The 16,514-nt window shown below is 45.9% G+C and overlaps 1 protein-coding gene across 13 annotated transcripts in view; it reads left to right on the top strand.

The window, feature by feature from the left end:
* Window positions 1–16,514, top strand: part of inpp4b (inositol polyphosphate-4-phosphatase type II B) — a 239,482-nt gene that overhangs the window by 202,628 nt on the left and 20,340 nt on the right. For all 13 annotated transcript variants that reach the window (XM_061251274.1, XM_061251273.1, XM_061251270.1 and 10 more), the window contains 4 exons: window positions 622–730; window positions 7,470–7,653; window positions 13,476–13,688; window positions 14,120–14,258. In XM_061251274.1, coding sequence (XP_061107258.1) covers window positions 622–730; window positions 7,470–7,653; window positions 13,476–13,688; window positions 14,120–14,258 — 645 coding nt within the window. The remainder of the gene's footprint in view (window positions 1–621; window positions 731–7,469; window positions 7,654–13,475; window positions 13,689–14,119; window positions 14,259–16,514) is intronic.

The raw sequence follows: 16,514 nt of genomic DNA, 5'->3' as shown, positions 1-16,514 counted from the left end.
ACCCTGAAGCCATATTCATGTTTGCGCACAAAAAACTAAATTCCTCAAAGACAGTTGTGTTTTTGGTTTTTTTGCTACAGGCAATGCTGCCTCTTCATTTTCTAAGGTCATTTTGAAGGTCATTAATCATATTAAATAAGGCTGTAGAACAGAACAATTAAAGAGAAAGAGAAAATGTATTGTAAATTAAGAAAGATGCACAATTGCAGACACACAAATATATATATATAGTATATGCTCATGATGGCCTCAGTACCTTTATAAGGGCTGAGGGTAGATTTTCAAACTAGTTTAGAGGGCAGGAGGGATCGAAATGGTGAAAGCTGCGGGCTTAAGACTGCTCTTGGAGTTTTCAGTGTAGGTACTGCAGTACAGCAGTGGCAGTCTGATGACAGTAAACATATGGAGGGGCTTGAACGAGAGCTTGCTTACTTAAGGTTGGGAAGACTCAATTGAAGGTGGCCCCTCTGTTCCTAACTGAGTTGGCTTGAGTTGTAAAAGTCGAGTTGAGGCGAAACATAGCAGGAAAGCAACTGAGGCCTGTAGCACGAGGAGAATTTGTGTTGTGAATGTGAAATGTGTTTGTGTGTGTGAAGCTGAACGATAACCTTGTTTCCTCAGACGCATGCTACGATGTGGTGACTGTCGGAGCCCCCGCGGCCCATTACCAGGGCTTTAAGAACGGAGGCCTTCAGAGACTGCTGAGCCGGTTCGAGGCAGAGAAAAAGACGTACGTGTGCACTTCGGAACTTGTCCCATTCCTGTCCATTGCGAACCATGCAAATTACATTACACATAATGTAATTCTGTCTTATTGTGGCTGGGGGCGCTGTTGTGAGTTTTACCTTGACAGCTGGCTCTGAACTTTTGGGCAGAATGTTCCTCACATGAAATTCTACTGCATTAGACAGATGCTGTTGTGTGTGAGCTTTCAAATCTGAATTTCAAGTCACTGTCTTCCAAATGGCTTGGCAATAACAGCAAGCTAAACATAGGCCTACGTGTAGAGTTGATTAACAAAGACAATGAATGGCGTAGACAGTGTAACATTTCATGAATTATAATGCCTTTTCTGTTCAATTCTCTTGCATTGTATGCCACTCTAGATAATGCTAATGTAATATAACAAATTATACCCTATATTAAAATATTTGCTGCTGATGGCAATAATCATTATTCAGCCATTATTTAACTTTTACCGATTAGCTCCCACCGTGCCTGTTTATCCTTGTAAGTGTTATTTGATGAGTATTAGCAGAAGGGATGAAGATATGGATATGCCCTTTGGACCAGTGGATCTGAGAATAATATTGGCACCTCCCAAGGTAATCTGACAGTTAAATGGATTATGACTGGCCGTGAAATTCGTTTTTAAAAATCCTTTCATGTGTCTGAAACGGGGCCAGAGGCGCCTGTGCATTGTTTCCACAGTTGCAGTCCCACATCATTCTAAGGCAGGGGTGCACAACAAGGGCCGATCCATTTCAGGGTTTTGTGCCAACTTCTGCTCTTAATTATTTAATTGACTCAATCATATCTTATCTGACATGTGTATGAGTACCGGCTACAGCTGCAGACTCATGATTTTACTGTACTCAAGTACAGGTAATTTATAGAGCTATCAGCAAATTAAAAACAAGGCAATCGGTAGGAACAAAAACCAGTACGCAGGAATTGTAAACCCCTGTTCTAAGGCATCCGTAAGTGAAATGGGCCTGTTCTGTAGCTATGCTAACTTCAGCCCGTTAACCTGTTTCAGCCTTGGTCCTGGGCATTATAGTAGCTTAGCATTGCTTTGCCTCCCGCTTTACCCTGGTGGTGCACTGAAATACAATACATGGAAGCAGTAGGAAAAGACATTTGCAACAGCTCTCTGACTGCCTTTGTGGCCAGTCTCCACTGGGCTGCCTGTCAAATATAGATCTTATCGACTGTGAAAGCTTACAAAGGTTATTACACAATCATTCTGAATGTTTTGAATTGCTGCTTTTGAATTTTGGAATGTGCTACTTGTTCATGAGTGTATATGACAGTAGCTGTTTGTTCTGAAGGATATATACAACTGAAATAAAAGTGATTCTTTGCTTAATTGCTCACAGTTGGTTGGAGCACCTGTAAAGTCTATTGATAAACAGTTTTAATATTGAGCTAAATTTGGCCATTTCCATTTGGAAATGTAAGTGTGGTTAAAAGTTAATTACTCTTGTGGTGGAAATATTTCTGTCGCTGTTCCTCCTTGTCCCTTTTAGGTGGGTGAAGTTGTTCGGCAGCAGTGATGTTGAAGAAACACTTTTTCAAACTAGAAATCTTTAGTTTGCAATAAAACAGATTAATCAGGGGAATCTTTGTGCTCTGTGCAAGACGCGTCAAGAGACCAGAGAATTCCAAAGTAACAGTAGGAAATATCCTAGCCTTTATGCTATATAGCTAACCAATCATTTACCATACAAACATCACATTGTCTCTCTTAACCCGCCTTAATATTTTCTGTTAACCTATGAAAGCTGAGCTGTCCTAACCTTTCATCTCTGTGATGAGTCAGGCTGCTTGGCTTGTAATTGCTAAATGGCAGGTACTGTTGCTATAGTAGACCTGTAAAACACCAAATTATTGTATTTAGTCTGGCAAGTTCAGCCACAGATCAAATAATTTGTTGACAGTGCAGTCCAGAAAATCCAGAGCATGCAATGTGTGAATCATGATGAGAATTCCACATGCATAAAATGTCCACTGATGCAAAGACCATTTATTTGAGACTGCATTGAGGGAAATTCCCATCAAATGTAAATAATCCTATTTGAATTAGGTAATGAGTCTTTGTCTTTCGTTTCCAATTTACTTTTGTCTATTGTCTGGATAAATGTTTTTTAGCTGATGTCTGACCACACATCAACTTATGAAACGATGTCACATAGTATGTGGGTCTGACCTTGGTCAAATACGGAATTGTTTTCCATTCAAATGCTTTTCTATGCTCTGTTGATCTTGTCTGGTGCAATTGAGCCTACCAAGAGCATCAGAAGGAGGGGTTTGCACCTTTTGAGAGTATTCAGTACATACAGTAGGTTCAGATACACTAGACAAGCTCAGTAAAATCCAAAACAAAGGATATTTTTTCTATTAATATTTCACAATCAGAGTTAACTCTCTTTTAACCTTAACGAGCCAAGTTATTCAAAGGTTATTGGAGAGGAACTATATTCCCATCCTCTTAGGTAAAGGCTGGCCAATAACAATATTGCAATCAGCAGATTTGCGCCGTTAAAATGTGCCACTGCTGATTTTTTTTTTATGATAGAGGACAGCTGAGACATAAAACTGCAAAATAAATGATCTCAGAAAGTGAAAGCTGCTTGTTGTTGATTATGCCAAAAATGGTTAATTGCTCAATAATTCACACTTTTTAATTAGTTTTCAATTCAATCAGTTTTGTGCTCATTTTGAGGTAGAGTAGGATGAGCTAAATACCAAAAGGTTTGGCTGTATGACTATTCTACTATGCTGGCTGTTTCACCTGTGGTATTGTAAAGGGCTTTGAAATTGTATTGGAGAAAAAAATGCAGATGTCAGATTTGCTCTTCGGGGTGAGATTTGTTGTCAGTAAAATGTTTTGGGTTAACTTGACTCCGATAGGGTAGATTTTAGGACGATGAGAGTACATTTGACCCTCATAGACTCATGTAAACTCTCTTAGAGGTAAATGGACACTGAGAATTTTGCTGTGCCTGAACAGCACGCGCGGGATCTCATCTGCAGAATTGAGGGCTCTGTAGAGAGCCGTTATTTCCAATGTAGCTTGTAATATGCAATTCCGAAACCTCCGGGCAGTAAATGCTACATGTTTTTCAGTAGCAGGGTCCCACCTGTGGGCAGACCCTTTCACTTAACACCGATGCTAAGCCTAATTTCGATTAATCAATCTAGTTCATGTTGTAGCAGTAGTAAGCATAATCAGTCTTATCATTTCTTGCGCAGTTCATTTAACAACAGTGGTCATTTAGCTATTCTTGGTGTGACACAGCTATTGTATAATGGTCCTGCAGAGCCGCAGGACGTGCTTGTTTTTCCTTTCACCTCAAAATCAGCAACTGATTCAGAGTTATTCGGGTAATCAACTGCTTTCATTTCAAGTGCCGAGTGACAGCGAGAGCCAGCGCAGAGCACCCTCTGCGCCTCTCCACCATCAATAACCAATTGAAACGGGAAGTTTTGGTGTCAGAGAAGGCGCAATGATGCTGTTGACCATTTCAAAAATGTAAAGATTACCTGTAGATGAAAACTGCAGTAGCCTGCAAGTAGGTTCTGAACTGGCTGACAGGGCGAGGGCAGAGGAGTGAGTGTGGCCCGGTCTCAGTGCTCCTCGTGACAGGACAACAGGCGAGTCGAGATCGATGATGAAAGAATGGGAAATAAAGAAAAAACATCTGGCTTCATAAAACCGAGGAGCCAACTAGAGAACTGTTCTGAAAAAATCCTGCAGGAAGATGTCATAACTCATAAAAAAAATATGTGTTGTCTCCCTGGGAGTGTGCTTTTGTGTGTAGTATATTTCCAGGCAACTGCAGGTGAAGGTTTGGCTCACGTCACACAATGAAAGCGTTCCATTTTTTAAATAATAAATAGTTTCCGCTCTTCAAAAATAGTTTAAAGGAATAAGAAGATACTGACATGGATTGCAGCGCTTGTCCTCTCCACTTATTCAAGGATAGCTGTAGAATAAAAGGGTACGGTTCATGCTTTCTGTCACATTGACTTTACTTGCCACAGGCAAGACCAGCAGGACCTTGAAAGTTCTCGTGCCTGAAATGGGAATCCGCTGTCTGTCTCTGCAGTCTTCTGTTCGTCTTGGCCATATGTCAGATGGAGCTCTGTATTCATCTCTTTCTTCCATTAATTAGTTATTCACTCAAGTTAATTAGGTGAGGGCCTGTGCACCTTCTCCTCTCATTACTTGCTATTCCTATTGGTCATTTGTGAAAATGAAGGGCGATGTTGGTTTGATGGTCTTACTAATGCAAGTCAATAAATTAGCTTGAGTTGCAACTTGAGGTATGCCCTTCATTCCACTGCATTTTCATGTGCTTGTCTGCATATGTACGCTTGTGTGTACGTCTGTGGGTTTTTCCGCATACAGTACATTGTATATACTTTTCTATACGTGTACAGTATGTGCCTGTGTTTGTGTAAGTCTATAGGTGTACGTACCTTTATGTGTGTGTGTGTGTGTGTGTGTGTGTGATTGTGCGGGTGTGTGTATGTGTATGTGTGCGAGCATGCGTGTGCGTGTGTGCGTGCGTGTGTTTGTGTGTGTGCGTGCGCACATGCGTGTGTGTCTTGGGAGACACTTCCCACCTCTGCTCTGAGGAATGTGCAGACCTGTATAGCTGAGCATAGCTGGGCCTGTATGAAGTAATTGGGTCTTTGTTTATTTTTTTAACTCCAGTTGCTGTGTACAGGTGCACTGCCAGGCTACATAGACAAAGCTGCACTAAACCTCTCCCAGAGGATCCAGCGCTTGTTAAATGTACTCTATAACCTCCTGCACCACTGTTTATTATCCAGCTTTCCGACCCTGCTATGTAACAGAAGCAAATCCTGAAATAGAGCCGTACTATCCATGGAATATGCACTGGTACCCACATAGAGGCTGCTTTGTTGTTTGTCACACATATGAAATTGCATGTGATCTATTCAACCTGAGGTTTTGTTTATAAAAAGATAACATAAATTCGGCATACAGGTGGTGTGTATTGGTATGATGGGTGGGGTGGGGGTGGATGGGTGTTTATTTGGTGTTTTATATTAGGGCTCTGGGCTTACAAAGGCATAGACAAATCCCACAACATAATTAATGACTGTGCTTCAATTTTAGTGGATGGAGGCAAAAATTGCTAAATGAAGATATAATATTTAATATGCATCTTTTCATTTAAGCAAAGTCTTTAATTAACTTTGAACTGCAGCGTTTGGAAATCCTCGGAGGAACTAATTAGACAAACACGGGACCAGATTTTCGAGGCTAGCCAGTCGGCACACATGGGGGACTATTCATTTTCATGTTGAGCATTCTCTCAAGTTTTCTCCTGTGTCTCACAGATGAGCCCGCTATGTATTTCTTGTTCAGTGGCGGCTTATCTGGAAAAGGCAGGGTTTCATCTGACTGAAAGAGCGCTACAGCCGGTCTGAGGTTCCCTCTCCTCCTTGTGTCCCCATGCCAGGGGATCTGGCTTCAGGGCTTGGCCTACATAACAAATTGGACAGCATAATCCGAAACTGATTCTGAACTACTGCCCATCCCTGAGTGGCCGCTCCCACACCACAGGCCGGCAGTTTATGGAGTGGGCTGGGGTAGCGGTTATAACCATGGAGGAAATGACCTCTTTGTGAATGTAGGGGGCATCTCATAATCTCTTCAATCTGTCCTTCCATATTCTTTTTAATATAATTGGTATCATGTTTTTTTTTCCTCTGAGAGTATGCTTGTGCACGCATGCACTATGTTACCTGCTTACTGTTGGTTTTCTTTTTTTTAAACTAGTGGTCTGTTTTGGTATATCATGACATGTTAAAATTTATATTCTATACTGCAGGGCTTCCCAACCCTGTTCCTGGAGATCTCCCATCCTTTAGGTTTTCATTTCAACCCTAATTTCACACCCCTGATTTGACTAATTAGCAGCTCACTGAGACCTCTAGCTGTTGAATGCGGTGTGTCTTGTTAGGGTTGGAGTGAAAATCTATAGCAGGGATCATCAAAACACGATCCTTAAGGGCCAAGTACTGCTGGTTTTCCACCCTCCTTTTACCTGGGAGTCAGGTGTGAGGACAGTCTGGCCAATCAGTAACATTAATTCTTAGATAATTATATGGGACAGAAGAAAACCAGGGCTGGATTTGGATTTGCGGGCCCGATTTGATGATCATTGATCTACAGGGCAGTACATCTCCAGGAACAGGGTTGGCAACCACTGCTATACAGATTAGAAAGGCGGGGGTATTATTGATTGGCCAAAGAGCAGAAGAGAGGTGTGTACGCAGCCTAGTTTCTCAGTTTCAGTCACAGCATAGTATTGCTTACCGCAGTGTTTTCATTGGTTCCTCAGTATCAGCACGGCGTACCAGCACTAACCACTGTGTTTTTTCATTGGTTCCCCGGTTTCAGACAACGTACCAGCACTAACCGCTGTGTTTTTTCATTGGTTACCCAGTTTCAGATGACGTACCAGTGATAAGCGCTGTGTTTCTTCATTGGTTCCCCACTTTCAGCACGGCGTACCAGCACTAACCGCTGTGTTTTTTCATTGGTTACCCAGTTTCAGACAATGTACCAGCACTAACCGCTGTTTTTTCATTGGTTACCCAGTTTCAGACAACGTACCAGTGATAACCGCTGTGTTTTTTCATTGGTTCCCCACTTTCAGCACGGCGTACCAGCACTAACTGCTGTGTTTTTTTCATTGGTTCCCCAGTTTCAGCACGGCGTACCAGTGCATCTACTACTCCCCAGAACACACGGCCAAAGCCCGGGAGGTCCTGAGCAGCATCGGCCAGCTGCAGCCGCTCATCTCCACCCTGGCCGATCAGCTGATGCAGGCTGCCCAGCAGCGCTCCCCGGACCTCCTGAAGGGGGCGCTCAAGACCCTGTCTGACAAGGTAACGTCCCCGCCGAACGTTCGACTCCAGCACAACCTGGCACTGATAGAGACTTGTCTGCCAGTAGATCCAACACGCTTTACCTTGGTTTTGGTTCAAGGTCATATTTTTTAAATTCCCAGATGTGGTGCAGAGAACCTGCTTTCAAGCGGGCAGAACAAGATGGAACTCTGCTTTTACAGGCAGAGATGTAATTATCTGTGAAGTGCAACATCTTATGCCTTGTCCCAGGTTGGACATTAACTCTGCATGTGTTAACGCGCCATGGGGGGGGGGGGGGGTGAAGCAAGTTCACAGCTCTTATTATGAGTGTGTTATGTCATCATAATAATAGTAACACTTTGCAATTAAAAGAACTTGACTTCAGCAGCTCAACAGGGTAGATATAATAGCAAGAAGAGTGTTGCATAAACTATCCATTGCTCATAGTCTGCTAAAATCCAACCAAGGAGACGGACTGAGCCAAATTTATAGATTTCTATAAATTTTGTCTGAGTAATTAATGTATTACATCTGGCAATGTCAGATTGCAATCTGCTCTGAAAGATTGTTTTGTCACAGTGGAACTGAGCCCAGTCATTTGGTTTAATTGGTACATTCTCTCCGTCACTGTTCGTCCGCGCGGGCGATTAGAAGCGCACGCGGGAAGACGCGGTCGTAATCGGCGGAGGATTTGATTGAAAGCTTGCGGATAAGGCCGGGACGGCACGGCGTGGCATGGGCTCGGGCGGCTGGCGCGGGCGGCGGGCGCGGGCAGACACCACGCGAGCTGCAGTTCAGCTCCGTTTAAAACTCCGCCGTCTTCCCACAAGGGAAGAAATGAACTGTTGAAGTGGTTTTCTCCTGGAAAATAATGATTAATATCCTCATTTATCACATAGCTGGAGATTTGAGGGGAATTAACTTAACTGGAGAAAGTCAATAAGTGGAAGAAAATGAAAGCGTTTTGTTTGGGTTTACCAGTCGCACATCAAGGAACCAAGTGTGGCTGGCAAATCAGTGAATTGATAAATGGTATGTCCCGCCAAATGTGTTCCTTCAGTTTATTTATATATTTCTGCCAAAGGTGCCCTTTTAAGTTGATTTTAGGCCTCGCTCATTGATGTATACACTTACTTGACTGAAATCTGTCTGACTGTTGAGCCAATATATTGTCTTGGGCTTGAAATGCAGTCTTGTCTGTTGGGTAACATTTGAAAAGTGTGAGTTCCTTAGATGAAGTTAAGGGTCTAATGATGATGTTTTAAGAGGTACTTCGGGGATTACATTTTCTGAACCCTTGCTTATTAGGGCAGCCGAGATTGTGAGGAACAAATGCAGAATATTGCCTACAAGCTGTTTCTGATGATAACTCCTTCGCGCGCACACACATACATACACCCTACACATACAAGCACACACACCCCTCATATCCACACCCCCCCTCCACCTTTCCACACACTCACACACACACACACACACACACACACACACACACACACACACACACATACATACATCATTAGTCTCCTTCAGCACTTTAGCAGGGGATCCATTGCAGGGCCTGACCTCTTCTGTTGAGTCTTGAGTTCCACATGTGGCCTCACAGATGGTTCTGAAGGAGGCACCATATGGAAGAATATGTGACAGTTTAAACAGAAATGTGTATTATTGCACCCTTTTATCATTTCTTTCTAAAGCATCAAAGGAGGGGGAATGTTTCAGAGCATAAGTGTGTGGGGAAATATCTGTTCTTCCGCAGGGGAAAAGCAGGGAGAAACAGCTGAAGAAATTAACTGTCCTTAGATGAGCCAAGCCATTTCCTCTGATAAGGTGTAGCACTTAAAATTAGGTGCCTAGTATTTGTATTTCTCTCTCATGGTGCATTGCAGCATTCATTCTATTTAAGGCAAAAGGCTTGGGTACGAGTGTCCATTGGTCCTACATCATGCCAGAGGTGTGTTCAACAAGCCAAACAGTTTTTTATTTTGGCCATCTGCTTGATCCCAATGTTGCTAACAAAGGAGAAGCACTTTAAACGATGCAGTGTGACCAGTGCTTAAAAAAGGCAGTTTATGACTCGGTGGTCTTGGGATGTCTTAAAAAAGGCAGTTTATGACTCGGTGGTCTTGGGATGTCTTAAAAAAGGCAGTTTATGACTCAGTGGTCTTGGGATGTCTTAAAAAAGGCAGTTTATGACACGGTGGTCTTGGGACGTTGGGCAGAGTTGTTAAAAAAGCCAGTCCATTTTGGGTGTGATTATGTGCCTCGGTCTCTGCTTAGATTGGGGTTCAGACGCCATTAGGTCTCCCCGGGCAATAGTGAATTTACAGCAGCAGACAGAGAGGTTTAAGTCCTACTTACTTGTTTCTCATGAGAAAGCTGGTCTGTTGCTGAGTTGTAAATAGAGTGAGCCCTTGCCTCTACCCCTTGCCTCTACCTAAGTCAAGAACACAGCAGGTGTGGCATCTGTGATGGTACCCTGTGCTGTAAGCCGTGTTTCTCTACCATCCAGCATGAAGTCTTAAGAACACACTGCATTGTGGGAGCTCTGAAGGTAGCCGTGGAGACAGCGGTTTTAAAGTGTCTGAGTCATTGCGTAGGTTAAACTCCTGCCTGTCTCAAACGGGGCAGAAATGCTGTAGTCCTGAGTCAACATCAGTATCATTGTATACGGCATGAACAGGAGGCAAATATTTCTCTTTATAAATGACCCGAAAATATTCTTGGTGTCTTTAATACGATTTAATGGGATCTGTATAAAAAGGTAACCTTCTGTCACTTGCGTAGATTGAACGGGATAAGGTCCGGTGTGGGAGAGACAGCAGGATCAGGTTTTCATCTGCCTCGCTTTTGCCCTCTCGGTGACGAGACATCAAGAAATGAACCGGGAGCAGGGAAATACATTTCGTTGCTTTGTTCTCCCGTACCGGCAAATGCCATGAATAATCAATCGGCTGAAAAATGATACTTGGAAGATAAGAGTGTGACTTTGATTGCACTGGGAAAAAAGGGAAGCTGTTTGGCAGCGTGTTCGTGGGGAAAATCTGGGTTGGCCGCGGGAACAGGAGATGCAGAGGAGGGGAACAGGGGACGCAGAGGAGGGGAACAGGGGACACAGAGGAAGGGAACAGGAGACGCAGAGGAGGGGAACAGGAGACGCAGAGGAGGGGAACAGGGGACGCAGAGGAGGGGAACAGGGGATGCAGAGGAGGGGAACAGGGGATGCAGAGGAGGGGAACAGGAGACACAGAGGAGGGGAACAGGGGACGCAGAGGAAGGGAACAGGGGACGCAGAGGAAGGGAACAGGAGACGCAGAGGAGGGGAACAGGAGACGCAGAGGAAGGGAACAGGAGACGCAGAGGAAGGGAACAGGAGACGCAGAGGAGGGGAACAGGGGATACAGAGGAAGGGAACAGGAGACGCAGAGGAAGGAAACAGGAGACACAGAGGAAGGGAACAGGAGACACAGAGGAGGGGAACAGGGGACGCAGAGGAAGGGAACAGGAGACGCAGAGGAGGGAAACAGGAGAAGCAGAGGAGGGGAACAGGCGATGTAGAGGAGGGGAACAGGAGATGCAGAGGAGGGGAACAGGAGACGCAGAGGAAGGGAACAGGAGACACAGAGGAGGGGAACAGGAGACACAGAGGAGGGGAACAGGAGATGCAGAGGAGGGGAACAGGAGACGCAGAGGAGAACAGGAGATGCAGAGGAGGGGAACAGAACACGCAGAGGACGGGAACAGGAGACATAGAGGAGGGGAACAGGAGATGCAGAGGAGGGGAACAGGAGACGCAGAGGAGGGGAACAGGAGATACAGAGGAGAACAGGAGACGCAGAGGAGGGGAACAGGAGATACAGAGGAGAACAGGAGACAGAGGAAGGGAACAGGAGACGCAGAGGAGGGGAACAGGAGATACAGAGGAGAACAGGAGACGCAGAGGAGGGGAACAGGAGACGCAGAGGAGGGGAACAGGGGATGCAGAGGAGGGGAACAGGAGACGCAGAGGACGGGAACAGGAGACATAGAGGAGGGGAACAGGAGACGCAGAGGAGGGGAACAGGAGACGCAGAGGAGGGGAACAGGAGATACAGAGGAGAACAGGAGACACAGAGGAAGGGAACAGGAGACAGAGGAGGGGAACAGGGGATGCAGAGGAAGGGAACAGGAGACGCAGAGGAAGGGAACAGGAGACACAGAGGAAGGGAACAGGAGACACAGAGGAGGGGAACAGGGGACGCAGAGGAAGGGAACAGGAGACGCAGAGGAAGGGAACAGGAGACGCAGAGGAGGGGAACAGGAGACGCAGAGGAGGGGAACAGGAGATGCAGAGGAGGGGAACAGGAGACGCAGAGGAAGGGAACAGGAGACACAGAGGAGGGGAACAGGAGACACAGAGGAGGGGAACAGGAGACGTAGAGGAGAACAGGAGATACAGAGGAGGGGAACAGGAGATACAGAGGAAGGGAACAGGAGACACAGAGGAAGGGAACAGGAGATGCAGAGGAGGGGAACAGGAGACGCAGAGGAGAACAGGAGATGCAGAGGAGGGGAACAGAACACGCAGAGGACAGGAACAGGAGACATAGAGGAGGGGAACAGGAGATGCAGAGGAGGGGAACAGGAGACGCAGAGGAGGGGAACAGGAGACGCAGAGGAGGGCAACAGGAGACGCAGAGGAGGGGAACAGGAGATACAGAGGAGAACAGGAGACGCAGAGGAGGGGAACAGGAGACGCAGAGGAGGGGAACAGGAGACGTAGAGGAGGGGAACAGGAGACGCAGAGGACGGGAACAGGAGACGCAGAGGAGGGGAACAGGAGACACAGAGGAGGGGAACAGGAGATGCAGAGGAGAACAGGAGACGCAGAGGAGGGGAACAGGAGACGCAGAGGAGGGGAACAGGAGACGTAGAGGAGGGGAACAGGAGACGTAGAGGAGGGGAACAGGAGATACAGAGGAGAACAGGAGACGTAGAAGAGGGGAACAGGAGATACAGAGGAGAACAGGAGACAGAGGAAGGGAACAGGAGACAGAGGAAGGGAACAGGAGACGCAGAGGAGGGGAACAGGTGATGCAGAGGGACCTGCAGACTTAGACAGAGGCGCTGGGCACCATAACCCTCAAGCAGCTCTGTTGGAGGGACGGGATGCCCACGGAGCAGCCGAGCTGAACAGTGAGAGCCCAGTGAGAAGGCTTAGCTGCAGGCTGCTGTTGTTAACAGCTTGCGGCTGCCTTCTGTTGTGAGGCGCTAGTGGCTGTGGTGTAACATGGATCGTCAGTGGGCTTGTGTAAACTTAGCAGGGACGCTGGCAGGAGGAATGCCTGGTTCTTATATAAGCTGCTCGGAGAAGGGAATATCTTTTGGCAATACAACAGATGTGTTCTTTCAATCAGGTTGTAAAGGAGTTAATTTAAGTGTTGACAGTTTCTACTCCTGTGTGTGTGTGTGGGTGCGTGCATGTTTGTGTGTGTGAAAGAGACAAAGTTTGTGTGTGTGGGTGTGTATTTGTGCAAGTTTGTGTGTGTGTGCGTGCATATATGCACACATGTTTGTGCATGCGTGTATTTGTCTTATGTGTGTGTGCGTGTGTGTATTCGCGCACATGTTTGTGCATGCGTGTGCGTGTGTTTGTCTGTGTGTGCGTATGTGTGTGAATGCATGAGTTGCTTTGCTCAGTTATTCCTCAGAGTGTACATCAGGCCTTCACGAGGATCCTCGGCAGTGCTTCTGAAAATCAAATCAAAGCCTGGGCTCTCCGCGGAGATAGCTGGCCTTGGACTAATTGCATTGTTTGTAGCGGCGGACCTGAGTGATCGTCGTTTCGCTCCCTGTTTCAGACGGAACAGTTTGTGCACGCCCTCAAAGACGAGCTGGTGAAGAACGCCCTCCTGGCCCTCCACATGGCCCGGCCAGGCTATGTCACCGACAGCCAGCCCGGCGTCTGCAACAACGTGCAGAAGAAAGAGGCCAGGCCCACCGAGGATGGCCCCGTCCCTCTGACACGCCAGGACTCCATCCCGCATCACTCGGAGTACGACGAGGAGGAGTGGGCAAGTTTCGCCGAACCCCATTCCCCCGCACACCTCATACACGGGCTCTTACCGGTGCACTGGCCTGGCTTCTACCTGCATTTGTCCTTAAAAAATGACCTTCAGTAACAGCTAAAAGCCAAGTGGCTCGTTTGACTTTCTTTTTTTCTTCACACACGTTCAAAAAGCTCACCAGTTGAACCTGTGCTGGTCTTCATCTTCCGGTGAAAGTTGAGGGCAAATGTTGATTGAATCCAAGCCTGTCATAGTTAAATATAAAGGGATGAGATGGGCCAGTAACGACACAGCAGGGTTCTGACTTCTTCCATTCGTTTTTCTCCCTTCTGCACCTCAGTAATTGGTTAACCTGCATTACCTTTTCCTGAGCTTAGCTTAGACCTGAGATAGAGGACCACAGGAGGGTAATGACTCTGAATTCTGGGAAATTCTAGGACAGGGTGTGGGCGAACGTGGCGAAGAGCCTGAACTGCATCATCGCCATGGTGGACCGACTGCAGGAGCACGACAACAACAACCAAGAGCCAGCCTCGGACCAGACTCTCGCTGATGTCATCACCTCACACAGCCCCGGTAGGCACCGCCCACTCTGTGTCTTGCACCCAATCACTCTCAGTCCCTCACTGGCAATGTGCGTCAGAGATATGACTCAAAGTGCATGTTCAAAATAGTCACAGGTGTACAAAGTGTACTTCCTAGTACCAGCCAGGGTAATTCAAGTATGTTTGCCAGGTAGTTGCTAGGGTGTGACTTTGTCACAAACACAAAGTCATGGAACATTCTTACCTGTCCTAACACACCCTTTCTTGTAAGCAAGCTTTGGGACAGTCCTGTATAACAACTCAGCATAATATTGCTGTACTTCTAGCCCTGGACTTTGAGTTTTGGTCGGGTGGGCCATTTGGAGGGCTACATTCAGAATACTCTTCATCACTGTCTTTTCTTTTGGTGCAGAAACATGTGGCTATTAGTTTCTTTCCACATCCTCCCAGATTACTGCACTGGCCTTAGCCTTTGATGCAAAGCATTATGGAGGATGAGCATTACAACACCTCTGTAAAATGTTCCGGAAAGTATGACAAAATTTGATCTGGAACACACCCAAGAGAAAAATATTTGATTTGCTATAAAATGCTTTGGTAGTGTCCATTGATTATGAAATTGACTTTTTACATATTGCAGTTTGTAAAATATACTGTAAAACCATTTAAGAATGCAAATAAACAGCAAAGGAGATGATGTCGGGTGGTGGGCGCTTAGCATGCTCTATAGCTGTATCATTAGTTAATTAGTTGACTGACCAGGGAGTCTACAGTGGGCCACAACTGGAGTTGCATTACATTACATGTTATTTAGCTGGAACTTTTATCCGAAGCGACTAACAGCTGTAGAAGCCGCACAGCTAGACCAATGAGGGAATAGCTGGAGGTGAAGGGATGACAAGTTTTTCCCTGGCTGTTGTGAAGTGAATGAGAGATTTTAATTATCCTCCGCACAAGGGCAGAGCACAATTATGTTTGGGAATATACTGGGTCCGTTGCCACGGGTCGGATATGGATTGACCAGCCCCATATCCCGCTTACAGCTGGCCTGAAACAGATCAGTAAAATTCCTAATATTCTCAGTTCGTAAACGGGCCCGTATTGTTAGCTTAGTGGTTACTATTGTTCCACTCGTTTATCTGACTCCATTTAAGATATATAATTTATAAATTTGGGTTTGAAATTTACGCGAACCTCAGGAGTGATTACACTCGACTCGTACCTGCGCCACTATTACTCAATATATGTTCTCGCGATTAACATTATTGCTGAAATCTCAGTTAGGTGTAGAACTCAGAGGCTGAGAGTCCAGTCAACACAATACATGCAAAACTGCCATGACTGCCACCAACCTCTCAACTCTATCCCAGTCATTTTCCTTAACCACCCCCATGAGTTGAATGGTAAATGCCTAAAATGCATGGCTTTAGCTTCACAGACGAGTGCACTTCCCTGGGCCTGGGTAGAATAGCGGTGACAAAAGAGGCTCAATAGGAGGCTCGAGGTAATGGAGAGAAAAGGGGAATTAATGGATCAGGAGGAGGCACATAACCATACGAGACACATTTTATCTCTTTAACCTTAATAAATCCGAGAATTTTAAACGAGAACACAATACAATAACGGCCTAGCCGTATGAGTCAGTTAGGGTAACCGTTAGAGATTGCAAGTTCCAAACTTAATTCTCTTTCTATGCAATCGGCCCTGGTTTTGACAAACAGAAGGCATTATAACATTGCATTACATTACATTATTGGCATTTGGCATTTATTGTGGCTACACCGGGAATCGAACTGCCGACCTTGCGGGTCCCTGTCATTTACCTTAACCACTATGCAACAGGCCGCCCACTACATAACCAGCTCTCTGAGTCAATCTCGTTTCAAAAGGAGAGGTGACAGCTTCTGAATAAAGAGCCTCACTGGTGGATGTTGTCATGGGTACAAAGGTGTGTATGGGGGGCGGGCGGGTGAGGCGAGGAGGGAGCACGTTGTGTGCAGACATTAAGACCGATAAGAAGACCTCTGGAGACCTGGTGGAGCCTTATTCTCATTCAGGTTGATGGCAGGGAAAAGCAATCGCTTATCCATTCAGTGAGAACCCGGTGTGAATAATGATGGGTTACGGCACGTTTATAGAAAGCACTCCAATCTGCCTGCAGTTGCGGAAATGGGGGGTGTGCATTAAAATGTCTGGAACTCGTGTGCCTAAGCCGATGTGCTTAGACCTTTATTTGTTTAAATTCTATATGGTTCAGAAAGCAGGGACTTGCTCAACCAGCTCATTG

Source organism: Conger conger, chromosome 8 (genome assembly GCF_963514075.1).
Source record: "Conger conger chromosome 8, fConCon1.1, whole genome shotgun sequence".
NCBI classification, from domain to species: domain Eukaryota; kingdom Metazoa; phylum Chordata; class Actinopteri; order Anguilliformes; family Congridae; genus Conger; species Conger conger.
Note: the sequence above shows the minus strand (reverse complement) of the source record. Positions and strands in the feature narration are given on the sequence as shown.